The 27,244-nt window shown below is 43.9% G+C and overlaps 1 protein-coding gene across 1 annotated transcript in view; it reads right to left on the bottom strand.

The window, feature by feature from the left end:
- Nucleotides 1-27,244, bottom strand: part of LOC109871811 (chromodomain-helicase-DNA-binding protein 7) — a 94,098-nt gene that overhangs the window by 60,777 nt on the left and 6,077 nt on the right. Inside the window, exons 2-3 of the mRNA XM_031806403.1 lie at nt 7,110-9,125; nt 2,707-3,077 (exon numbers count right to left, since the gene is read on the bottom strand). Coding sequence (XP_031662263.1) covers nt 2,707-3,077; nt 7,110-8,963 — 2,225 coding nt within the window. The 5' untranslated portion in view covers nt 8,964-9,125. The remainder of the gene's footprint in view (nt 1-2,706; nt 3,078-7,109; nt 9,126-27,244) is intronic.

Below are 27,244 nucleotides of genomic sequence, written 5' to 3'. Positions count from 1 at the left end.
TACAAAAGTAGTTTGGAATGTTTTGGCAAAGTTAACAGGTAACTTTTGAGATATTTTGTAGTCACGTTGTGGAAGTGTGTTGTTTCTGGTGTTCTTTCTAGATCAAACAAGCCAAATAAATTGACATTTTTGGATATATATCGACGGAATTAATCTAACAAAAGGACCATTTGTGATGTTTATGGGACATATTGGAGTGCCAGCAGAAGAAGCTCGTCAAAGGTAAGGCATGATTTATATTTTTGTGTTGTGTCGTGCCTGCAGGGTTGAAATATGTTCTCTCTCTTTGTTTACGGAGGTGCTAACCTCAGATAATAGCATTGTTTGCTTTCGCCGAAAAGCCTATTTGAAATCTGACATGTTGGCTGGATTCACAACACGTGTAGCTTTAATTTGGTATCTTACATGTGTGATTTTATGAAAGTTTGATTTTTATAGTAATTTATTTGAATTTGGCGCTCTGCATTTTCACAGGCTTTTGGCCTGTGAAAACATATCCCAGAGAGGTTAATTAATCAATTTTGAAATCAGGTTGTAACATGTGGAATAAGTCAAGGGGTATGAATACTTTCTGAACATACGGTATATCAATAAATTGGCATGGGCACTGGAACAGTCAGCAGCAACCGGCCTCCCCATACTGGACTGAGAAATCAAATGTCTGTTTACAGATGATCTGGTGCCTACAGCAGCACCTATATTTCCAGCCAATTACAGAATCTCAGTACAACAAATAATGCAGCTCCAAAAGGCCCAGTTGCCAGAACAAAAAGTACAAATTCTAATCTAGACACCGTTGCCCTAGAGCACACATATAATTATATCTACCTCGGCCTAAACAACACCACAGTTAACTTACACAAGGCTGTGAACGATCTGAGATAAGGCAAGGGCCTTCATGCCATCAAAAGGAACATAAAACTCGACATCCCAATTAGGATCTGGCAAAAAATATATATACTTCAAATCAGTTATAGAACCCATTGCCCTCTATTGTTGTGAGGTCTGAGGTCCACTCCCCAACCAAGAATTCACAAAATGTGACAAACACTCAATTGAGAATCTACATGCAGAATTCTGCAAAAATATACTTAAACGTACAACACAAAACCCCAAACAATGCATTCAGAGCAGAATTGGGACTATACTAGTTATCAAAATCCAGAAAAGAGCCGTTACATTCTACAACCACCTAAAAAGGAAGTGATGCCCACACATTTCACCACAAAGCCCTCAGCTACAGAGATTAACCAAGAGAAAAGTCCCCTCAAACCGCTGGTTCTGTGGCTCTGTTCACAGACAGACCCCCAGGACAGCAACAATTGGACCCAACCAAATTATGAAAACGCAAAAAGGACACCTATTTCACACACTGGAAAGAAATCAACAAGAAAACAGAGCAAGTTTGGAATGCTATTTGGCCCTAAACACAGAGTACACAGTAGCAGAATACCTGACCACTGACTGACCCAAAATCCTTGATCATGTGCCGTTTCAGTGAGCATTGCCTTGCTATTGAAAAAGGTTACCATAGGCAGACAGGATATTTCCCCACTGTCCATAAAATGAGGTGGAAACTGAGCTGCACTTAACCTCCTGCCAAATGTATGACCACAGACATTTCCCGCAGATCACAAAACCACAGCATTTTAAAAAAACAATACACACACCTTTAGCATGTACTAAAACCATGGACCTCACTCCTCATCCAACTAGGTGTTAGCGAACTCTCGGTCTTAACCTGCATTTCTCACTGACTGGCCACATGAGTGAGGGGTGGTATAAAGAGTGCCGCACAGCTCAGCTGTCGCTAGATGACGTTTGCTATTGCCGCAACGTCACAGCACCAATTTGCCTTGTTGTGCCATGGCTGCGGTCCCCAAAATAATGTTTTTCGCCCCATTTCCCAACCCACCCCCCATGTTTACTTTTCTGCTTGTGTATTCAGTGACTGTTGCACAGGCAGCTTATCCTTCTCTCGTTTGCACCAGAATTGAGTGAGAAGTGGCTAAATGCTATAAAAACCATAAAAACCCAGTGTCAAAAAACTCCAAAGGCAGACTGAAATGTAGCTGTGTATTTGTTGCTAGACACTTACCAATAAACATCGCTGGAAAGGTTTGAAAACTATGTCAATATAGCGACAGTCGCTAAATTGGCAACATTGATAAGGTGATGTTGATAGCTTGAGGTGACCCTCTCATATGGCCTGGGAAACAGGCCAATGAAACGTAGATCAAATCTCTGATCTTGGAAATTAAGTTGCTGATGGTGGGGATCAGTATGCGCTATCAATTCCAAGTCGACTTGAGAGTAACGTTTATCCAACAAAGTCCTAAAAGCATAAATACTGACCTGAACACAAATCAGCTTTAAGACCCTAGCCAAAACACATTCACACCGGAGTGAATACTGATCCCTGAGGAACACCAAAGCATTCAATAAAAGTAGTAACAGAGAAGCTGACTTCGAGGTATGGGCCCTGCCTAGATCTAGCCTAGCTAATGTTGTGTTGGTATAAATGGCCTAGATCTAGCCTAGCTTGTGTAGTGCTGGTATAAATAGCCTAGATGTAGCCTAGCTAATGTTGTGTTGGTATAAATGGCCTAGATGTAGCCTAGCTAATGTAGTGCTGATATAAATAGTTAGGCCTAAACTAAAGTGACATTTAGTACATTTAGCTTATGTAAAGCAAATGTAACCTACCTGGGCTTCTTGGGCATCTTGACCTTGGGGGTAGTGCTCTTGGCCTTCTCCTTGGGCTCTTTGGGAGTCTTGGGCTCTTTAGGCTCCTTCGGTTTCTTCTTCGTCTTCACAAGTGATTCCTCCAGGGCACCTGTCAGACAGTTAACCTCCGCCCAGGGACCGTCCCCGACCTTTCGTTTCCCCTCCTCGCCATATTCCTCTATACATCCTCCTTTCTTCTTTTTGGGCTTCTTTTCCCCCTCCACCATCACCTTCGCTTTCTTCTTTTTTGGTTTCTGCTCGGTGGGCTTCTTGTCACGGTTGGCTGGCTGGAGGTTAGCCCCCGAAGCGGGTGTCCTGTCAGAAGCTGTCATCTCAGATGACGTAGAATACTGCCAGGAGAAGGGGAAGGAATAATAAACTAGTAAATATTTTCGGCAGCAGGAGAAACAAAAACCAACCAACCGCTCTGAGGCGGTTCATCAGACAACAAACAACTCTAGGTTTAAACAGTTTTTGTTAAGATTTGAACAAAATATATTTGCCACAAGTCAAATTTCCACTGCCTACCCGAGTCCTTACCTTTATCTCCAAATGACCATTACTAGCTTTATACTATTCTTAAGTTCAGCACGGTGACAACGATAATCTATAGCTCAATAGAGAAAGAGCAAATGTCTAACTTAAACCTATAGAGACAACACATGTCATTTATTCAGACTGCTGGTTCAATTGAGAATTATATACCTAAAGAGATTGAGGGGCTAGGACTCCTCTTGCCTCAAATCCTAAAAGAGGGACTTAGACAATTTCCAACCTCTATTCCTATAGAGACTGCACTGGCCCTCTCCCCACCACAGCCCCAGCTGAGCTGGGCTGATAGGGAACCAGTTGGCAGCTGTTTGGGGCTTCCAGCTGGGAGGGGGAGGGGGCAGCATTTATGGACATCAGCAAATGTACTGCAATATGCCACACTGCTCTCCAAAAGGAGTCTTCGAAAACAACACCCTTGTCTGAGCTAGTTCAAGTGTGTGCGCAAGTGTTTCCACTAAAGACAGAGTGAAAGAAAGAAAATTCAGAAGAATGAAAGATGTGAGGTTCTGTTTGTAGAGCACTTGCTTTATCCCGGAGGCCCGCAGTTCACTCAAAGACAAAACTTGAGAAACCACATCAACTGCGGCAGTCGAATGCAAATTTCCTGTAAACAGGCGAGCAGACAAATTGGTTGCATGGTGCATGCCAAACATCACCAAGGTCACAGAGAAAGCGATCGCGCCCATCCCCAAACAGAGGTGTGCAGAAGACAGGGCGACCATAGAAAGAGAGCGAGGCGAGAGAGGAGGGCTGCTGCTTTAAATGGATAAATGTCTCCTCTTGCCCAGCTTCCCCGATAATCAATCCCATGAATGACAATGGGCCCGGTGCGCGCACTTACTGCATCACTAATGTGACAGCAGCAGTGACGAATACGATACGGACGATATTGGGTTTCATCTCTCGGAGGGGGAAGAGTGACGTGTCGGTTAATCTGACAGCCAAAGTGCTCGCTCTAGAAGCTAAACACTCCTTAAAGGAGCAGAGCAGAGGCCTGCAACCGCTGTTGAGTGCCTGTGGTCTTTCATACCCAACACTATCAGGGTGGGCAAAGGCCCTGGCGTCGCTATCGAGACTAGAGGTCGACCGATTAATTGGAATGGCCGATTAATTAGAGTTGATTTCAAGTTTTCATAACAGTAGGTAATCAGCCTTTTGGACATTGCAATCCACGAGGAGACTGTATGGCAGGCTGACCACCTGTTATGCGAGTACAGTCAGCAAGGAGCCATGGTAAGTTGCTAGCTAGCATTAAACTTATCTTATAAAAAAAACTATCAATCTTAACATAATCACTAGTTACCTACACATGCTTGATGATATTACTAGTTTAACTAGCTTGTCCTGCGTTGCATATAATCAATGCGGTGCCTGAAATTGTGTCACTTGTCTTGCGTTCGGTGAAAGCACAGTCAGGGTATATGCAGCAGTTTGGGTCGCCTGGCTCGTTACGAACTGTGGAAGACCATTTCTTCCTAACAAAGACCATAATTAATTTGCCAGAATAATACATAATTATGACAACATTGAAGGTTGTGCAATGCAAGAGCAATATTTAGACTTAGGGTTGCCACCCATTCGATAAAATACAGACCAGTTCCATATTTCACTTTAAGAATAAACTTTATTTTTTATTTTTATGATAGTTTCCGGATTTGACCATATTAATGACCTAAGGCTCATATTTCTGTGCGTTTATTATAATTGAGTCTGATTTGATAGAGCAGTCTGACTGAGTGGCGGTAGGGAGCAGCAGGTTTGTAAGTATTAATTCAAACTACACTTTCCTCCATTTGCCAGCAGCTTTTTGCAATGCTTGAAGCACAGCACTGTCTATGACTTCAAGCCTATCAACTCCCGAGATTAGGCTGGCAATACTAAAGTGCCTATAAGAACATCCAATAGTCAAAAGGTACATGAAATACAAATGGACAAGAGAGAAATAGTCCTATAATAACTACAACCTAAAACTTCATAACTGGGAACATTGAAGACTCATGTTAAAAGGAACCATCAGCTTTCATATGTTCTCATGTTCTAAGCAAGGAACTTAAACGTTGGCTTTCTTACATGGCACATATTGCGCTTTTACTTTCTTCTCCAATACTGTGTTTTTGCATTATTTAAACCAAATTGAACATGATTCATTATTTGAGACTAAATTGATTTTATTTATGTCTTATATTAATTTTAAATAAATACAACTGTTCATTCAGTAATTGGCATTATTACAATATAAAAATAAACATTTATTTTCTAAATTAAATTTTACATTTAATAAAATATATATATATAATTTATTTTATTAAATATAAATATTTGAAAAAAGCAGATTCATTGGTATCGGCTTTTTTTGGTCCTCCAATAATTGGTATTGGTGCCGAAAAATTTATCGGTCGACCTCTAATCGGGACGCTACAAATATGTTTTTTAAATTTATATTCAGTATTCCTTGAAAGACCACAGGATGGACAATGATGCTAGTGATGTGACAATAGCAGTATGGCAATATTTTTCCTATGGCAAAAAGAAAACGCAAAGCAGACCAAACTCTATGGTCCTTTAAAAACCTACCATATGTAAAAGGCCCTAGAGAGGTGGGATGGCCAATAGTGATATTTAGATCACACACCCTATCTTGTGAGCGTTCTATATAGCAAGCAGCACCAAAGGTTATGGAACCAGCTCAGCGACCTTGAGCTGCTGACTAGCTTTTTAAGAGTACATAGGTAGCCCGGTGCAGTGTGCACTACACACCCATAACCATATTACAGCGCAGACACGGCTAAGAGCTGCAGGAGGAGGTCTCAGACATTTAGGAATACGTAGCCCTGCATGCCACCCTATAACCAGAGAGAGTACTGCGAGACGGATACCACGACCACGCATCAGAAAACACCATCATGGTCAGACATCCTCCGGGCACATTTCCCTCAGCCAGACTAACAGATAATGGGGGTACGTTCTTGCAGCCAGGGACCAAAGCGATGCTATGAGACTTAACTGTGTGCCTAACATCTAGGTCATTCGCATTGGACAAATTAACTCCGACATCTTAAATGTCAACCACAAAACTCCCCAATCAGAGCCCCAGTATCGGGAGGATGGGGGAGGGGGACACTCTGGTAAAGGGGAAGAGGACTGTAGAGTGGCGACGATGGTGTGAATGAGGAAGACGCCTAATAGAGATGCTAAGTGCTGGATGTGTGCGCTGCCACAGGGCGACCATTGTATGTTAATGGGTCAGCAGAGGCGGCGGCTTTGAGCACAAAACAAGCTAATGGAACCCAGGACACGTGACTGACACACAAACACAAACAGAGTGAGTTATTGAGAGCTGCTAACCTCCACTCCCCACCGGCTGCCCCATCCTCCCTTCTCCGCCCCCTTTCCCCCTCCCCCAACAGGGCACATCCTGCTGTACACCATTAACTCACGCATGAGTCCTCAGAGACAGACAAGGCAAACACACACAGAGAGCGAGAAGGAATAGAGGGAGAGAGAGCAGAGCGGGCGGAAAGAGAGCAGACAGGAGAGGAGAGATTCTTAGAGAGCAGGAAGGGAGTATTCCCACTCAGAGAGGGGGTGGGGATGGGAGGGGGTTAGGAGATTAGCACAGTGGCGCCTGGATCTTGGGGAGGGCCAGGATATGCAGTGGAGAGGAAACAAACAGCTGTAAAAATCTATTTCCCCACACACAAACACCTCAAAACCCCCAATCAACAGAGGAACGCTGAGTTTTTAAATGTCACGCACCCACACACACAAATACGCACATGAAAACAAACTCACAAAAAAACCCACACACACAAACATCAAAGCAAACTCACCTGAATGTGAGGCACTTTCTGGGGGGTTGGAGGCGACTGGTGTCCTGCCTGCGCCCAAAGTGGCTGGTTGGGCGGGGAGCTCTGGTGGTGGGGGCCGGCCAGATGTGTCTGAGCCTGCGATGGGGGCAAAGCGGTCTGGGTTGGGTGCACCTGCTGCTGGAAGGTAATGGGAGGTGGCTGCAGCCCAGATTTGGGTGCCTGTTGCTGGGGAGTGAGCAGCTGCTGGTCCTGGGGTCCTGGATGCTCACCGTGGGCCATAGGACCTGGAGGTCTCACCTGGTCGAGAGGGCCTCTTTGGTTGAGGGACATACCCTGGTAGAGCTGCTGGCTCTGGGGCATGTGGGGGTGCTGCTGTGGGTGGGAGAGGTGCTGGGGATGATGTTGCGGTTGCTGCACGCCCAGGGGAGTGGTGTTTCTCTGAGGGGGGGCCATGGGGTTAGGGGCCTGGAGTGACACTCCGGGGTACCCCCCTACCTCGGGAGCAAGACCTGCACTAGGGGGTCGGACCTGTTGAGGCGGAGGTGTGACCGCGGTGGTTCCCATGCCCTTCATGGGGGACATGGAGGTGGGAGAACCGTAAGATCCATGAGGTGGTGTGGGGAGGCGGGGCTGCTTATGGGGGGTGGCCTGGGCCTGGGAGGGGTGCATGGGCTGGCCGGTGATTTGGTTGGGGTGGACAGGCTGCTGGTGTACCTGAGGATCCGGGTAGCACTGTGGGCCCCCCCCTGCGTTGGGGTAACACTGGACTTGGTCTGGCCCCATAGGCCCGCTGGCACTACTGTTGTTGTTGCTGGTGCTGCCGAGGCTCATGCCGGGACTCATCCCTGCACTGCCGGCTAATCCCTGATTAAGGTTGCCGTACTGGGGGTAGGGGGGGTACGGCCCTGAGCTGGTTACAACACCAGGAGAGGCTGCCTGGCCGTGCATGTTGAACCCCATGTTCTGGTGTGGCCTCCCGGCCAAGCCCTGGTGCTGCTGGTGAGAGGTGTGGGAGGCCATGTGGTCCTGGGTGTGAACAGGGCCCTGGCCGGGCCGGTGGAGGAACTGCTGGGGGGGCTGCTGTTGCTGTGCCGGGTGGCCCGTCATGCTGGAGTTCTGCTGGAGCCCCACGTGGCCCATGTAGTGGTTGGGCTCCTGGCCCATGCCTGGAGGGAAGTGGTTGATCCTGGGCGGCGTCTGGGTCTGGCCAGGGTGGCCCTGCATAGTGGCATAGTCGGACCGGCCCATGTAGGGGCCCATACGGTGGCCGTGGTCCTGGGGCCCTGAGGGGTCGTGCTGCTGGTGGGAGGGGGCCTGGGGCCCAGAGGGGCCGTGCTGCTGGTGGGAGGGGGCCTGGGGCCCAGAGGGGCCGTGCTGCTGGTGGGAGGGGGCCTGGGGCCCAGAGGGGCCATGCTGCTGGTGGGAGGGGGCCTGGGGGGATGCCTGTTGCTGCTGGAATGGAGGCCTGCCCTGCCCGGGGCCAGGTTGGGGGCCCCATACGGCTCCTCCGTCAGGGAAGGACTGCCCGTGCCCATCGCCTTGGGCTCTGGGGTAGACATGGTGCCCCCCTCCGGGTTGTTGGGGGCTGTTGTGGTAGCGAGAGGTCACCATGCCGTTGACGGCGGGACCGTTGCCCTGCTGCTGCTCGTAGCCTGCAAAGGGGTCGTAGGGGTGGCCCATCTTGGGCTGTCCGCGGCCGGCCTGCGAGGGGTGGTGGAGTGAGTTGGAGGAGAGCGACCCGTAGCCCTGGTGCTCCTGCTGTCCTATGGGGTTGGGCTGGCCCTGGGGGAAGCCACAGTCCCCCAGGCCCTCCAGCCCATCCGAGAACAGGTTGGCATCATCCCCGAACAGGCTCAACATCCCCGGGTCAGCCATTGCTGCTGGGGGGAATGAGGCTCCAGGGAACCTGCGCTCACACAGAGGTGGATGACCTCAAAGCCTCTAATCCGCTAACTAATCTGCAGCATGTCACTCCATATTTCCCTAATTCTCCCAGAGAATGAGAATGTAGAGTCAGGCAAAGACAGGTTACAGGACCTGGAGGGAGAAGAGAGCGAGATAAGAACAGAGTGTCAACCTCTCTGAGCACGGAACCCGCTAGCGGGCTGAAATTCCACAACATACGGTGATTGCTACATAAATAGTCATATTAAACATTCATGAAAATACATGTCTCACATGTATCGAAAGCCTAGAATCTTGCTAATCCAACTGCGTTGTCAGATTTAAAAAAGGATTTACTCCGAAAGAATACGATGCGATTATCTAAGCATAGAGCCCCATAAAAATTAAAAAAACTTTCAACCAGCACAGGCGTAACATAATCACAAACTGCATTAAAATAAATAGTTTACCTTTAACGATCTTCGTCTGTTTGCAATTCCAATGCTCATTGTTACACAATGAATGATCTTTTGTTTGATAAAATCTGTTTTTATAGCCTAACACGAAACATTTTGTGAACCGCTTGTGTTGTGAATTCCGTCTCATTCCATTTGACGACACATTCCAGGTAAATAACCCACCCAGAACGTGGCTATTCCAGTCATGTTTGGTTTCACTGCAATCAACTGGTTTGTTTGTAACACAATCAAACCTGCTGGGTCATTTTGCGGGAGGTATTGACTGAAAGAAACCGATTTGAAGACAAGTCATGACATCATTGTGCACCAATGATTTGCCCGCTGTTTCGTTGATTGACTGTATTTTAACCCAATGACCACTGATCGTCTTGAAATCTAGCTGGGTAGGTAGCCAATGAGCTGAGGTAAATGGCAATAGGTCATGTTTATGTGTTGCAAGACCAACCCATGTAGTAAGCTCCAGCGTAAAGAGAGTAATTCGCTTTTGAAGTTTCATACGAGAAGGAGAAACACATATTATGCACTGCATTGTTTGGTAAATGCGCAGATTCAGCTGTTTGTTTATATATATATATATCTCAATCAGTATGACGACTAAGTCAGGGAAAGCTAAATCTAAGTCTAGATATACAGATGTACACACAATTTTAGAATAAATTGATTGGGAACGTGAGACAGATTGTTGTAGGACGATTCATTTAGCGATTGTGGAGGAATATTTTTTGAACGGGAGAGAACATCATTTTGGACTGGTAAGTTATTAATCATGCTAATGCCCTTGTTTGAAATTAATAATATAAAATGTGATTTTTTTTATTTTAGAAGCAAAATATAAACCTGTAATGTCATGAAATGTGAGATGCCACCCCACCCCAACCCACATGAAATAGCCTATTTGAGGCTGTTGAGGGGAGGGCAGGCCCACAGCAATGGCCAAAGTGAAATGGAGACAGTAGATACAGCTGGTCTGTCATAATATAATAGAGACAGTAGATCTAGCTGAAATGTCATAATATGAGACAGTAGATCTAGCAGGTCATAATAATATATTCAACCTTATGTTCCCTGTACTCATATATATATATATATATTTTTTTTTTACCTTTATTTAACTAGGCAAGTCAGTTAAGAACAAATTCTTATTTTCAATGATGGACTACAGTGGGTTAACTGCCTGTTCAGGGGCAGAACGACAGATTTGTACCTTGTCAGCCTCGGGGGTTTGAACTTGCAACCTTCCAGTTACTAGTCCAACACTCTAACCACTAGGCTACCCTGCTGCCCCTATATATATATATATTTATTTATTTATTTATATTATACCTGTTGATACAGGGCTCATATGTGAAACTATTCTAACTGAACATTTTCTTTCACAGTGACACTGACTCCGAATGGCAGCCCCCAGTGCCAAGGTTTCCATCCCCCACTGAAGCTGGTTCATCCAGCTCCTGCCACAAGTGGTGTTCATCTGCCCAAATTTATTTCTGCAGGCATGGATGTGCCTCAGGGCCAAAAGGGCACAGCATGGAGGCGTCGCTGTGTTCTTTGCTAAATTAAGTCCCATATCACCTGCGCCACATGCTTGGTGACCCCCTGCTTTACAGCAGAAAGAGACTGCTATGGCACCTGGCATCAGCAGCACAATATTGTGTAGAGCTTTGGCAAAGTGGGTGGGGTTATATCCTTTCTGTTTGGCCCTGTCCGGGGGTCTCATCGGATGGGGCTACAGTGTCTCCTGACCCCTCCTGTCTCAGCCTCCAGTATTTATGCTGCAGTAGTTTGTGTCGGGGGCTAGGGTCAGTTTGTTATATCTGGAGTACTTCTTCTGTCTTATCCGATGTCCTGTCTGAATTTAAGTATGCTCTCTCGAATTCTCTCCTTCTCTCGGAGGAGGACCTGAGCCCTAGGACCATGCGTCAGGACTACCTGGCATGATGACTCCTTGCTGTCCCCAGTCCACCTGGCCTTGCTGCTGTTCCAGTTTCAACTGTTCTGCCTGCGGCTATGGAACCCTAAACTGTTCATTTTTACTCTTGAGGTGCTGTCCTGTTGCACCCTCTACAACTACTGTGATCTCTACCCGGTACAGCCAGAAGAGGACTGGCCACCCCTCAGCCTGGTTGCTCTCTAGGTTTCTTCCTATGTTTTGGCCTTTCTATGGTGTTTTTCCTAGCCACCGTGCTTCTACACCTGCATTGCTTGCTGTTTGGGGTTTTAGGCTGGGGCTATATAAATTGATTTGATAGAGGACTGAGGGTCTTCCAAATATTGAAAGTTCATTTTTTTCTTTTCTTTCTCCATTTTTGGGGGGGGGGGGGGGGGGGGGGTGTTAGAGAACCATTTTGGTATTTTGTATATAGTTATTTGTTTCAAAATGTATATCTTCACCAATTTGGCCACTTGGGTACATTTGGGCTACTTGTGTGGGACACCTGGGTGACTTCATGATAAATGTCATGTAGCACACTCATTTTGGAGTGATATTGTCCCCATCATCCTATCTGAATGTTTGTTTTATCTTGTTCATTTTAAAGATAAAACAATGGAAAAAAACATGTTTTTTATTTTTGTATCTAAACCAGATCTAGTGTTTTCTTTCCAAAGGTACCAAGAACATGCATATCCTTGGTTCTGTGCCTGAGCTACAGGCTGTTAGATTTGGGTATGTCTTCAGGCAGAAATTGCACAAAGTAGGGGGGTAGCTCTAAGAGGTTAATTAACTTAAGCAGGGGCTATATCAGATGAGATCCATTGTGCAACCTTACTCCCGTTCTTTAACCTCCTGCTCATTGTGCAACCTTACTCCCATTCTTTAACCTCCTGGTCATTGTGCAACCCTACTCCCGTTCTTTAACCTCCTGCTCATTGTGCAACCTTACTCCCGTTCTTTAACCTCCTGCTCATTGTGCAACCTTACTCCCGTTCTTTAACCTCCTGCTCATTGTGCAACCTTACTCCCGTTCTTTAACCTCCTGCTCATTGTGCAACCTTACTCCCGTTCTTTAACCTCCTGCTCATTGTGCAACCTTACTCCCGTTCTTTCACCTCCTGCTCATTGTGCAACCTTACTCCCGTTCTTTAACCTCCTGCTCATTGTGCAACCTTACTCCCGTTCTTTAACCTCCTGCTCATTGTGCAACCTTACTCCCGTTCTTTAACCTCCTGCTCATTGTGCAACCCTACTCCCGTTCTTTAACCTCCTGCTCATTGTGCAACCTTACTCCCGTTCTTTAACCTCCTGCTCATTGTGCAACCTTACTCCCGTTCTTTAACCTCCTGCTAACTGAATTGGAGTTTAAAGTGGCACATGTTCAGCAGTTTAAACAGTTGTAAGCAACTCCCCCCCCCACAAGATGGCCCTTTCATCGCACCCCCCACCATCCCATCCCACCTCTGTTTCCATTTGCTTTCAAACAAAAGATTTTCTTCCGACACAGAGAGAGACAGGCACCAAACCTAAACCCATTCATTCTTTAGGGAAAGAACAAAGGCCTGGGCAGAAGCAGGGGTGTTTAAACAGCAGCAGCTGCCAGATCAGCCCGGCAGATGTGAAAATACAAGGAGGGAGCCACCTGCTCAAGTGTGTTTTGTTGGGCAGAGAGAGAGGGAAGGAGAGAACGAGGCAAAGATTCAGAATGTGAATGTGTAAGGGAGTGAGTGTATGCACATATATTTTAGAGTAGCTGTGTGTTTTTGTGTGTGTGTCCTCAACCTGCTCATCCCCTGAGCTCTGTAATCAGATGAGCAGGGGTTATTATGGAGGTGTGAGAAACCAGGCTGAAAGGAGAGCCAGCACAGGGATTAGATGTCCAACTCAACACGCGACGTGTGTTTATGTGTGGGCCTGTGCGTGTGCAGACTTGAGGCTATATGTGTGCCTGTATTACTATCCTCATTGGTACTGGAAATACCCAAAAGTCCCCACAAGGACAGTAAAATAAGGAAAATTCTACTCATGGGGATATTTCCCAGAGGACAAAGCCTCTCCTTCATGGCTGCTAGCACCACTACCACTGACCTTACATCAATGAACAGAAGGGAAACCATTTTCTGCAAAATAGCGACTTTTCAAAAAGGGGCCCCTGTAAAACAATTCTGAGACACTGAACATCACTTTCGCAAACTCAAAAAAGGTAAGAAATCCCTGAGGTGAGAAAGAGAGCGCATCCCGCAACTTAAGTTGCTACACAACATGCTTTAGCAACAGACTAGAAAAGGAATTAAAAGAAACTTGCTGGGCGACTCACCAGATGAAGAAGAAGCCAGCTGTAACCGATCTCTAAAGACAAACCGCAACACAGGTAGCAGTGTCGACAGAGAGGAGACAGACATGTAGCCTAGGTCTATGCAGTAGTGAAAACACCGTATAGCAAACAGATATACTACAACATATTTTAATTGAACTAGAATTGCTATATTTGTAGAACAACCATAATACACTTATTGCTTACATCTACAGATACGATTGGACAAGTCTCAACCTCAATATAGACCTAGAGCACAGACATCTAATACTACCACTTACAGTACTTGTTTCCAGTCAACTTCAATTACACGCCCACATCATCATGCTCCTTACATTTGCCCTACGTAGTTTCAACCATAGTAGAAGCCCAGTGAAAAGTATGATAATGAGTCAGTAGCAATCAACACCACACTCAAATTAATTTAATGCCACTTGGGCCTTCGAGGAAAAGACTCACGAGGGATGGAGAATTAACGAGGCAGAGGCACGCTATTCCATAAAAAATAAAAACTGTCATATTACTGCATGGCTGGGAAAGGATCTCTTCCGTCATCTGGCTTACATTTGGAGAGTTTGAGTCTTATGATTTAAAATGTCTTTCATCATCTCAAAGATCTCACTGAGCAGGAGGAATGTCCCTGCTTACTCACCTCCTGGGCCATAGATCCCCTCTGCTGCCATTCAGCAGCTCAGCTCCTCCAGCATAGAGAGAACTCCCATGGCCTCCTTATGACACCACACCCTGGGGGTGGAGACGAGGCAGTGGAAGTGTGTGTGTGAGGAGGAGTGTGTGTGTGTGTGTGTGTGTGTGTCAGTGTTCATTTCGTCAACAATATGACGACAAATACTCAGTAATGACACATTTTTCCTGACAGACGCCCCGGGAAAAAACGGTAACTATTACAAACCAGCAGTGAACACATGGGACGCTGTTTTCAAAACACCATTGATACTCTAATCCGAAGGTTAGCAATGCTAACATGTAAAATCCCAAAGAGAATGCTAAATGCTAACAAGCACATTGTGAACATTTTGTAGTTTGATCAAAACTACACAAATAAGTCGAAAAATTGCACTCTTTTGCTGCAAACACAAAACAAATATTAGCAGGCAAGGCTCTTGATCCAGAAGGGGATTCTCTGTAGTTCCCAAGTGCATGTTTGATTTTTGAAGAAGCTAACCACTTAGCTAACTAGCAACTAAATGAGCAAACCAAATGCACAACTGCAAAGCATTTGGAACATTTTAGACAGGTAACTTGATAGTTAAGATATTTAGCTGGCAAATATTTAGCTGTGAAAAGCATACTGTAATTATACTTAAATATAAGATGCAACAATTTCAACTATGTTACTGAGTTACAAGGTAAATCAGGAAAATTCATTAGGCCCTAATCTATGGATTTCACATGACAATGCAGGTGTGCACCCACTTGGGAGCCAGGCCCAGCCAATGAAAATGAGTTTTTCCCCAACAAAAGGGCTTTATTACAGTTTCATCAGCTGTCCAGGTAGCTGGTCTCAGACCAGCTACCTGGTGAAGAAGCCGGATGTGGAGGTCCTGGGCTAGCATGGTTACACATGGTCTGCGGTTGGACGTACTGCCAAATTCTCTAAAACGACATTGGATGAGGCTTATGGTAGAGGAAACAACATTAAATTCTCTGGCAACAGCTCTGGTGGACATTCTTGAAGTCAGCATGCCAATTGCACGCTCCCTCAAAACTTGAGATCTTGTACTGTGTGACAAAACGGCACATTTTAGAGTGGCCTTTTATTGATGCAAACTAATTTGTGCACAAAATGGGAGAAATAAGCATTGTGCATATGAAACATTTCTGGGATCTTTTATTTCAGCTCATGAAACCAACATTTCACATGTTGTGTTTATATTCCTGTTCAGTATAGATCACCTGACACATGCTGCACAACAGTGAATGACTTACAAGGTATCGCGTCGTTGTGTGCTTGTAAACAAACACCACGTGACATGTGACTACCGTAAGCTTCCTAATGTGTCAGGTGGAATGAAGAACACAATGTACTTTATCTCCTAACGTATTGCACAAGATTGACTGCAGATATTCACTTAAAAAGTAGCTACAAATATATTTTAAAAACTTCAAAAATAAGTAGTTTCAACAGTATCGATGGTATTTAAAAAAACATTGGAGTCTAAGCTGGCGGGCTGACCGTTCACCTAATTCCCTCTACAGTGACATGTGGCTTATTGACAGGGCCATTCCCATGTCTCTTTCCCTCTTTCTCTACACCCCTGTGTGTGGGAAAGGAAGGTGGTTTGGAAAGAGAACAAGCTGGAGGTATAGGGGATTGCAAAATCCAAGATGGCAGCATGTCAAGTCGTTTGTCTGTGACAAGTTGATTTGAACCTACTAATAACCTATTAATTTATGGTTGAGTAAATCCACAATTTCCTTGTTGTGTAGTGCAAACTATTTTGTTTTGCTGGTGTAAAGATCACGGGTCTCCCTCAACTCGGATACATTATTCCCCCTCGCTATTTGCACTTCTTTACTTGAGGTTTACCAAGGTAACCCCATCTCTGGCCTGAGTTCTTTCTTCAGTTTTCCCTCCGCGGCGTATCTCGACCAAGCTGCTCCTCTTCCCTCTCCACCTGGCTGTCAGAGGCAAGCTCAACATTCACCAAACCCGTTCTCTCAATCTACCCCAACACCCAATCTACTCTCTCACACACACACACACACTGTCCCTCTCTCCCCTTACCTTTCCTTGGCCTCTACTTCTTACATCTCTCAGAGAAAATGACAATTTGTGGTATTGCTTTGTGCACTGAATTTACTGAACATTGTCTGCGGGAACTCAAGCTTTTTCACTCCGTCCAAGTGCCGATGCATTTGTGGTATGATGTGAACAGTACGAACTTGTGTCACTACCAAAGTCTAATGGTTTTAAATTACTGTTTTGTATTGTCTGGAAACTCACTTGTAGAATTCACTTGTAGTAGGTCTCGTAAAAAAGAGAGTCCGTGCAAGGTTATTAAACAGAGGTGCCTAGTTTTTCTTCTTTTGTTTATATCAGGTAACGTGCAACCTGGCCCTGATATGCAATGTCTCTAAACCCCCTCTGATTTTAAATCTAGATCTGGTTTTGGTATTTTTCATTTAAATGTACGCAGCCGGTTGTCAAAAATGGATGGGGTTTTGGGCGCTCTGTATCTGTGATTGGCTGTTAGACCCCCGCCCCACGCTCTGTATCTGTGATTGGCTGTTATAGACCCCCACCCCGACTGATTTGATATTGACATTCTGCGGTTGGTGTTTTTTGTAATGATTTAAGAGACCATTGTGCTGTTGTTGCTGTTAGAAATACTCAGGTTCCTAAGAGTTTTAATGAGCAGGCTTTCCTTCATGATTGGTTTTATTTTGACTGGAGCAGATTGAGTTTATCCTTGGTGTGGAAACTGACTCGAAATTCTTTCATGATGTTTTTTTCCAAATAGTAAACAAACATGCCCCATGCCGCAGGTTCAGAGTTAAAGGGTGGGATAATCCATGGTTTTCTTCTGAGCCGTCTTGTATTATTCAGAAACTTAATCTAGCCTGGGATAAAGCAAGGAAATCATATTCTGATGCTAATTGGCTTCTTTTTAGGCAGTTACGAAATAAGTGTTATTTTCTTCTCAGGAAGGCCAAGTCTGAATATTTTATGTCTGTTACCACTGATAACCTGAATGACCCTAGAATGTTTTGGAAGGCTATTAAGTCTCTGGAAACCGTAATGTTCATGAATTACCATTATGTGTATTGAAGGACTCTGTTGCTGTATATGACAAAACTGAAATGCTGAATTGTTTCAATGAGCACTTTGTATCATCTGGTAGGCTGTTTGATTCAGTGTCCTCAGTCTCCTTTACAACCCTGTGTAGAGGAACCAGCGAGAGCTGGTCAAACTTTGAGCTTGTTGCCATTCTCAGTGCAGGAGGTACATAAAGCCCTGAAATCCTTCGCATTGTTTGCTTTCGCCGAAAGACCTTTTGAAATCTGACATGTTGGCTGGATTCACAACACGTGTAGCTTTAATTTGGTATCTTACATGTGTGATTTCATGAAAGTTTGATTTTTATAGGAATTTATTTGAATTTGGCGCTCTGCATTTTCACAGGCTTTTGGCCAAGTGGGACGCTACCGTCCCACATATCCCAGAGAGGCTAAAAGAGTTATATACTAACTATTTTATCAATGTACCAATCAGGCTTCAGGAAGAAGCATAGCACAATTACAGCAGCCATGAAGGTTTTAAATGATATCACCGAAGCCCTTGACAAAAAAACAGCACTGTGCCTCACTTTTTATTGATCTCTGAGGCTTTTGATAGCATTGATCATGCTATACTGAGGCAGAGATTGTTGAGTGTAGGTCTTTCAGAGCATGCAATTGCATGGTTTGCTAACTATCTATGATAGAATTCAGTGCACTCATTTGACGGGCTCATGTCTATTAAATTGTCTGTCTAATGGTGTGCCCCAGGGCTCTGTACTTGGTCCCCTCTTATTCACTATTTATATAAATAAGACAATGCGCAACTTCACTTTTATGCTCATACTGTTATTCATTGTTGTGCCTAGTCTCTCACAAAAGCTTTCCAGAACTTGCAAACTGCTTTATATACTGTTCAACAAACGTTGTGGCAATTGAAGCTTATCCTCAATACTGACAAAACTAAAGTTATTTTCACAAGCAAGAAATAGCTCTCTGAAACTTTCATCTATTACTACCTGGTCAGGGCAATGAGACTAACCTCAAATATCGTGGAATTGTTATTGATGGCATCTTTTAAATTGCATATTCAACAACTTAAGTTGGGATTTTATTTTAGGAATAAGGCCCGTTTTTCTTTTGAAGCCAGGAGGAGGCTAGTATCAGCTACATTTATGCCTTTACTAGACTATGGGGATATTTTATATATGAATGCTTCCGCTAAGTGTTTGAGATTAATTGGACACCCTTTACCATGGTGCTTTGAGATTTATTATAAAACAGCAAAACCCTTAAGCACCACTGCACTTTGTATACCAGGGTTGGCTGGCCTTCTCTAGTCACTCGTAGGCTCAGTCACTGGTATACTTTTATTTACAAAGCCATTTTGGGTTTACTACCATTTTATTTGGGCATTTTTGTTGTTCAGAAATGTGGTAGGTACTCTTCATTTACGGGACTTTATCCTGCTAACTGTTCCTGCTAACTGTTCCAAATGTCCCAACTGAATTTGGTAATAGGGCTTTTACGTACTCTGCGCCATCGTCTTCTAACACATTACAAAATACTTTTAAACTGGAAGAACTTTTCCTGATTGGTGTTTTTAAATCACTGATGAAGGATTTTCAGACTGATTCCCTGACCGGTAAATGTTTTTAATTTGCTGTTTTATGATTTTGTTATATTGTTTTTTACTAGAGTACTTGTAGTTTTGCATGTTGTCTTTCTGTAATTGTGTAATGACTTGGTGCTGCCTATCTTGACAATGACGCTCATCAAAAAGATATTTCAAATCTCATTGAGCCCTTAGGGAGCCCTTCCTGGTTAAATAAAAATAGGGGAGGGAGCAAACAAGAGGTGGAATGAGAGAAAGATGGAGTTCAGTCAGCGGGCTGGGTGACGACCGATGAGTGTGTGGCGAGGTGCGAGTGGGCGGTCAGGCATGCCCTAATGCAGAAAACTTTAGGAGGCACCTACCGGTACACACACTAACAACCAGACCAACACTTTCTCTCTTGGGGTTAGCCGACGTGTGGTGCGCTCATACAGCGCCTTCAGAAAGTATTCAGACCCCTTGACTTTATCCACATTGTTAGGGTACAGGCTTATTCTAAAATGCATTAAATTGTTTTTCCCTCTCAATCTACACAATGACAAAGCATCAACAGGTTTTGCAAAATGTCTAATTTATAAAAAATAAAAATCTAACTTACATAAGTATTCAGACCCTTTACTCAGTACTTTGTTGAAGCACCTTTGGCAGCGATTCTAACCTCGAGTCTTCTTGGGTATGACGCTATAAGCTTGGCACACCTGTATTTGGAGAGTTTCTCCCATTCTTATCTGCAGATCCTCTCAAGCTCTGTCAGGTTGGATGGGGGCATTATGCACAGTTATTTCCAGGTCTGATCAGGTTCAAGTCTGGGCCACTCAAGGACCTTCGTAGACTTGTCCTGAAGCAACTCCTGCGTTGTATAACATGCTGACCAGACCACACGCTTGCGTAAACATGTTGATTTTGTCCCCCCACACCAGACTCGATCAGGACACGCAGGTTGAAATATCAAATTCAGGAACCAATTATATTACATTTGGGGACAGGTCAAAAAGCATTAACCTGTTAGGTTAGGGGGCAGCATTTTCACTTTTTGATGAATTGCATGCCCAAACTTAACTGCCTCCTACTCTGTCCCAGATGCTAATATGTGCATAGTATTATTAGTATTGGATAGATTCTAAAACGGTTTGAATGATGTCTGAGTATAACAGAACTCATATGGCCCGAGAAGAAATCCAAACAGGAAGTGAGAAGTCAAATTTCAAAACAATGCCTATTTAAATCCGATAATTATGGATGTGCTAGCACTTCCCAGGGCTTCCACTAGATGTCCCCGTCTTTAGATCCTAGTTTTAAGATTATACTATAAAGGAGTGGCTCATGAGCCCTCTTTTAGTGAGTGGTCTGGTAGAGCTCCTCAGTCTCATGACGCGCGCTCCCGAGAATGTTAGCTCCCGTTCCAATGCTTTTATTCAGACAATGAAATTCTCCAGTTGGAACCTTAATGATGATATATGTTAAAAACATCCTGAAGATTGATTTGGAGACATGTTTTGACTTGTTTCTACGACCTGTAACGGAACATTTTGAGTTCTTGTCATGGAGGAAATGGTCGCGCCTCATGAAGATGGATTACTGGGCTGAACACGCTAACAACAAATGGCTAAATGATGGGCTTTATGGAACAAAGTCATTTATTGTCAAACTGGGATTCCAGGGAGTGCCTTCTGATGAAGATCAAAAGGTAAGTGAATATTTAGTGTTTTTTCTAATTAATGTTGACTCCAAGATGGCGGAATTGTCTAATTGTTTATAAGAAGGTACAGAGCGCCGTTCTCAGATTATGCTTTTTCTGTAATTTAAAGTAAAATCTGACACAGCGGTTGCATTAAGGAGAAGTCTACCTTTAATCTTGTGAATAACAGTTGTATCTTTTATCAATGTTTATTATGAGTATTTCTGCAAAATCACCGGATGTTTTGGAATCAAAACATTACTGCTCGTAACGCGCCAATGTAAACAGATTTTTGGATATAAATATGCACATTATCGAACATACATGAATTGTGTAACATGATGCCCTATGAGTGTCATTTGATGAAGATCAAAGGTTGGTTATTAATTTTTATCTATATTTCTGCGACTCCTATCTTTGGCTGGAAAAATGGCGGTGTGTTTTGACTTGACTATGACCTAACATAATCATATGTTGTGCTTTCGCTGTAAATCATTTTTGAAATCGGACACCATGGGTAGATTAACAAGATGTTTATCTTTCCTTTGCGGTATTGGACTTGTTAATGTGTGAAAGTTACACATTCCCAAAAAATATTTTTTAATTTTGCGCGCTGTCCTTTTCATTGGAATGTTGTTGTCGGGTTCCGCTAGCGCAACGCTCGACCTAGACAGGTTAAAAATGTATGGCAATTTAGCGCGCTTGTGTTGCTAGCTAATTTGTCCATGGATATAAACTTCAGGTTGTCATTTTACCTGAAATACTCCGACAATGAATCCACAGATAAAGCGGTAAACCTCAGTCTTATTCTTCTGGTGGTTGGCAACCAAATTTAAAAAGGTGTATTACCACAACTAACTGGATTCTGGACCTCAGTTCATCTTTCAAATCACCCACGTGGGTATATGCTCCTAAAAACCAATGAGATTTGAGAGAGCGTTGAGCATCAAACAGGACCAAGTTATATTTTCGCACCTGGCTACTTGAGCAGTGTGGGTCAATGATTGAACAACATGTAAGTGTACATTTATTTAGCAGCACACACACCGTGTCCGGTTTGGTCAACACGTATGGGTCGTTGCTTGGCATTCAGGCCAAAGATTTTAATCTTGGTTTCATCAGACCAGATAATCTTGTTTCTTATGGTCAGAGTCTTTAGCTGCCTTTTGGCAAAGTGCCTTTTACTGGCTGTCCTCCCATCTCCACAGAGGAACTCTGGAGCTCTCTGTGATCATCGGGTTCTTGGTCACCTCCCAGACCAAGGACCTTCTCTCCCGACTGCTCAGTTGGCTGGGCAGCCAGCTCTAGGAAGAGTCATGGTGGTTCCAAACTTCCATTTAAGAATGGAGGCCACTGTGTTCTTTGGGACCTGGTACTCTTCCCCAGATCTGTGCCTGGAAACAATCCTGTCGTCTCGGAGCTCTACGAATAATTCCTTCAACCTCATGCCTTGGTTTTTGCTCCGACATGCACTGTCAGCTGTGGGACCTTATATAGTCAGGTGTGTGACATTTCCTACTCATGGGGAGGTGAGCTGACAATGCCATTTTTGCTTTCACACTAACACAATACCATCATAATAATAGCCTTTCATTAGAAATACTATCAGAACATAGCCGTGACCATGTATAGAAGGTAGACAGTGTGGGGAAGGAAGGGAAGTCGAAATGTTGATTGTTCCAGATAGTGTGACCACAGGTCTTCATAAAATGTGCGCTGCTGTTTTGTTTTGAATGTTGGCTGGCACGCCCAACGGCTGTGCTGCTATTGACACGAGCAACGGTGACAAACAGACAAGCTTCTAATTATACGTGATTAGGGATCATTCAAAACAGTTGGCCTCCACTTTAGCTACTCACAGTGCTCGTGGTTTTATGCAGTTTAGATTGCGAGAGGTCTAGGAAGAACATTGAAAATTCAAATGAGAAAAACCTGACGCCATATTTATCCCAAACTGCATTATATCCGTATGTGTTTATAAACAAAGGAATGATTCAAGTCAGAACAAAAGAGCAAAAGCAACAGACTACTTTCCCAGTTGGAAAGGTAGAGAAGTTCTGCTTTCCAAATGCTCTTGTTCACACCTTTCTAAACAGGCCTATTTTTATTTTACCTTTAACTAGGTAAGTCAGTGAAGAACAAATTCTTATTTACAATGAAGGCCTATCCCGGCCAAACCAATTGTGTGCCGCCCTATGGGACAACCAATCACGGCCGGTTGTGATACAGCATGCAATCAAAACCAGGGTCTGTAGTGACACCTTTAGCGCGGAGATGCAGTGCCTTAGTATATGGCTCCCAAGTGACGCAGTGGTCTAAGTTCTCCAGTAGCATTCAGTGGAGTTTGTTTACACATTTTTGTGCTCAAGAAATGAGAATATTTGACACTGGAAAGGGGGTTCATTTCAGCCACTTAATTTTATGCTACAGCAACTAGCCTACTTCTCACTTCATAAACACCCTAAGCTAATGACGGATTATGTTCTTTAGCTTTAATGATAACACTAATTATGTAAATGTGCGAGTAGCAAAGAAGCTTAACTATGAGAATAGTTTCACTGCAGGGTATCTAAACAGGTTGGTGCAGAAACTGTTCTCAAGGACTTAATTTGAAGTGGGTTAATATATCTGGCTATCTACTACTGATATATTACAAGTAGAGTGGTGGTCTAAGTTTGTTGGCTACTGGCTAGATCTCTGCTTATCAAATGACACTAAGTCATTTTCACTTGGCATGTTGAAAAGATCTCCTCAAAAGAATCTGAAGACAAGTTTAGCGTTACTAATTGGGTACCTGACAAATGACTGACATGTCCTAAACAAACTGTCAACATTTCAAGATTAATTGTCATACTCAACTGTCTGCTCTCTTTTATGTATAGCCTACTTAAGGCAGTCCCAATTGAATAAACTTGAACACTGCCATTGTAACTTCCAAAAGCTAACCACGCTTCTATTTCAAAAGTAATGGTCACAGGGGTCCTATTTTTAGACATCGAATTACACATAAAACATTAGTAAAATGCCTCCGAGCTCTCAATGTCTTGGTCCCACTAATCCGGGGCTATCTGATTCAGTGGTGTCCCTGTGGACTGGCCTGGTATAACCAACTTGGGTGTCTCCCCCCCTCAGCCTTGAGAGCCCTCAGAGTACAGGTGGCACATCATGCCCCAGCGAGAGGCCAGCCCTCTAGAGGCACACCGTATCACTGATTTTATCTTTCCTAACCCCCTCCCTCCCCAATCTACTAAACTCTCTCTATTACTACCCCCCACAAGGAGGGTAGGGATGCCTGTTGTGGCTAATCGCACAGTGTGAGAATGTGAATAGATGTGAGCAGGGAGGGCTGAGCAGAATGTTTGGGCTGTTATTTGCATGGAGGGAATCTGGTTATTTCACACACAGCTGCCTTTCTCTTAAATGTAAAGTCCCCATATTTGGGTACCCTATTTGATTTTTTCTATTCAATTCAGTCTGGTATGAGAATGGTAGCCCCTATCTGCAAAAGCAGGGTATCTTGGTTATTGATCGGTGCCTTCAAAATCTTGTGACTTACTACAATATATGGGCATACGAATATATAAGGGCAGGTCGAGGCGATGACCTCATTTCAAGATGGCTGCTATCTACATTTCAGTTAGCGTTGTGAAGCATAAACACGGAATACATAGATAAACACCGAAAGACAGGACTCCACAGATCATGAGGATTTCGAACACGACCAACGAAGATTGCTTTCTAGAAGGATTGGATCCACTCTAAGACCTATAAGAAAAATTATGACTTTACATTGCTAATTTAATGTATTTTGTTTTTATAAGTTGTCTGTTTTTGTACTTTTAGTTTACATTAGGCCTTTGTAACAAGTCATTTCAATGTTAAATCATTCCAAAGTAGTTATTGTCTGTTTCATATTAGTTCACTGTTTCATCGTTGTAACTTTGGAGAGGCCATTAAACTCTCATGGCCACTTTATTTGTGGTTCTCACCTCTGCCTTTGGAGACAGTGTTACTGTTTACATTGTATGTGTGTGCTTCACACCTTCTGTGTGAGTCACTGTACAGATATAGTTTAAGCTTGGTGTTTTTACTTTACAGCAATGTTGTTTTGTAAATTGAGTCAACTGTAATTATGTGTCTTACAACAATATATCCCTTTATTTTATACAGGATGCAGAGGGTTTGAATGATGACATTTGGGAGCCACCCCTCCACAGCAAGCCCCCCCTGCCGGTCAAGGTCTTCAGTCCCCCACTGCTGTGTCAATCATCCTATCTGATGGTTCTACATCCACTTTTCATAGACCCCTTGAAAAATAAAATAGGACAAATGGTGACACAAGCCCCTGACAGAACTGGTTTCCCCAAGTCCAAGGCAAACAAAATCAAAGACAGCGGAGAGGGGGACCATACGTTGGGTCAGGACTAACATGCCGTTTTGTGTTAAATGGAAGGACACTAGGGAAGTAACCATGCTTACCACACAGCATGAGGTATTCAGTAATGACCATGTCTCAAGGAGGGTGAAAAATGCCAATGGGGCATGGGTGAGGAAGAATGTCCCAGTTCCTGTGAAGGACTACAATGCCAGCATGGAGGTTGTCAACCTATTTGATGCTCTGATAGGCTACTAGCAGGTCCTCCACCAGACCAGGAAGTGGTATAAGACTTTTTACCACTTTGTGGACATTGCTACAGTAAATGTTTTCATTCTCCACAAGCAGATGTCCAAAGCAAAAGGTCAAACCCCTCTCTCCCAGTTGGCCTTCCGAGAGCAGCTGGTGTTGGAAATGGCTGAATTGGGGGTCCAAAGCAACCTCACAACCATCACAAGACCCCCCACTCAAGGTCAGCATCATTATCCAACACACATGCCAAAAGGAAGAACTGCAAGTTTAGCAAAAAACACATGGGGAAAGAAGGGGTGAAATACCAGTACGCCTTTTGTTTCCTGGCAGCGGGACTGCTTCAAAGACGATCACGACAGGCACAAGCTATGGTGAAAGTGAAAGCTGATCTACACCTGGAATGTAAAACTAACAAAAATGCCATTTGTAAATAGTTCAGCTTATTTCTATTTTTGTGAAGGACACGTGTAAGTAACCAAGTGTGTTCGATAAGACTTTATTTTTTATTTGTATATATATCATTTCTAAATGTTTTTGTTGGATATGCCTAGGCCAAACAGGATATGCCTAGGCCAAACAGGATATGCCTAGGCCAAACAGGATATGCCTAGGCCAAACAGGATATGCCTAGGCTAAAACAGGATATGCCTAGGCTAAACATCCAGGCACTTTGTGGTGGTGTCGGGGGACATCAACCACTCCAATGTTTGAGAGGTTGGTATGGTAGAAATAGTTTCTATACTGAACAAATAGCATTTAGGGAATGCAAATATGTAATTATCGAATTTACAGATATAAGCCACTTTGGAGAGGTTTAGGGACACTTGGGCACATCCCGTGAACACACCTGACACCACTTACGAAAACATCTGCCCATTTCAAGTTGTTAGGTCTATCAATGCCTTTTTTTCTGATATTGTTCACGTTGTGGAAGCAGTCTGATGCATTTCCAGGTCTAGTCGTTAAAATTCACTTATAGCTTTTCAATGAAAGATGACTTTGATTTTTTAATTTTTTATATTTGTGTGTGCTTGATCTTGTGTATTCTGAACTATATAACTTCTGTTTTCTGAGCATTTCCTCATAATCGCCTAGATTTCTTCTTTCCAAATAAACCCAGTTTTTCATTGTCAGAATCAAGTAATTACACATGAATAGTAGTTACTTTTGGGTATGTCTATTTAGGCGGAAATCTACATTTTGCCATTACATTTAAGAGGTTAATGGACTTTCAGTTGTCTACAGCAGGGAGGGGTAAAACAGGAAGGAGTTCTGTTTATGCAATCTGCTCTCCGCTTTAAACATGTGGGCTTAATATCTCCCGAAAAAAATCACTGTCCAACTCCGAGGCCTTTCCCTGGTCAAGAGTGGGGCCGAGGGGAGGAGTATTCTGGGGAATACAAAAGGTCGTCAGTAATATATTCAGCAGAACTTGACTCCCAGGGAATGGCGGCACCTTGCCTTCCTCTTTGGCACTCCTCGTCTGACTGGCTGCCCACCGGCAGAGGGACCTGCTGCAGCTCCTCCTAACCACTCACCCCTGGGGCTTTTGGGCTGGCCCGTAGCAGGCCTGGGGGCGGCAGCCATGCATGTGGCCTTGACACTGGCGTGTGGGAATAAGGGGGGGGGGGGGGGTTTAACTTCCTGTCAGGGATGTCTGGCTCAGCAGAAAGAAATGACAGAGAGCCAGGGGAAGAGCAAGAGAGAGACGAAGTTAAGAGGAAAGACGTGGGGAGAGAAGAAGTTCAGCTTTGGAGGTTATCTTTTTCTGTCTGGAGTCCGTGGCATTGAGGGAATGTTTGTATGAATGGCTAAATTCATTCATTTGTTCCTCCATTAATTCAGTCTGAAACAATCCCCCAAACTGTACTGTAGTTTGTGTGTGCCA

Source organism: Oncorhynchus kisutch, linkage group LG27, assembly GCF_002021735.2.
Source record: "Oncorhynchus kisutch isolate 150728-3 linkage group LG27, Okis_V2, whole genome shotgun sequence".
Lineage (NCBI taxonomy): Eukaryota > Metazoa > Chordata > Actinopteri > Salmoniformes > Salmonidae > Oncorhynchus > Oncorhynchus kisutch.
The sequence above is the reverse complement of the archived record's forward strand: the minus strand, read 5'-3'. Positions and strand labels throughout refer to the sequence as shown.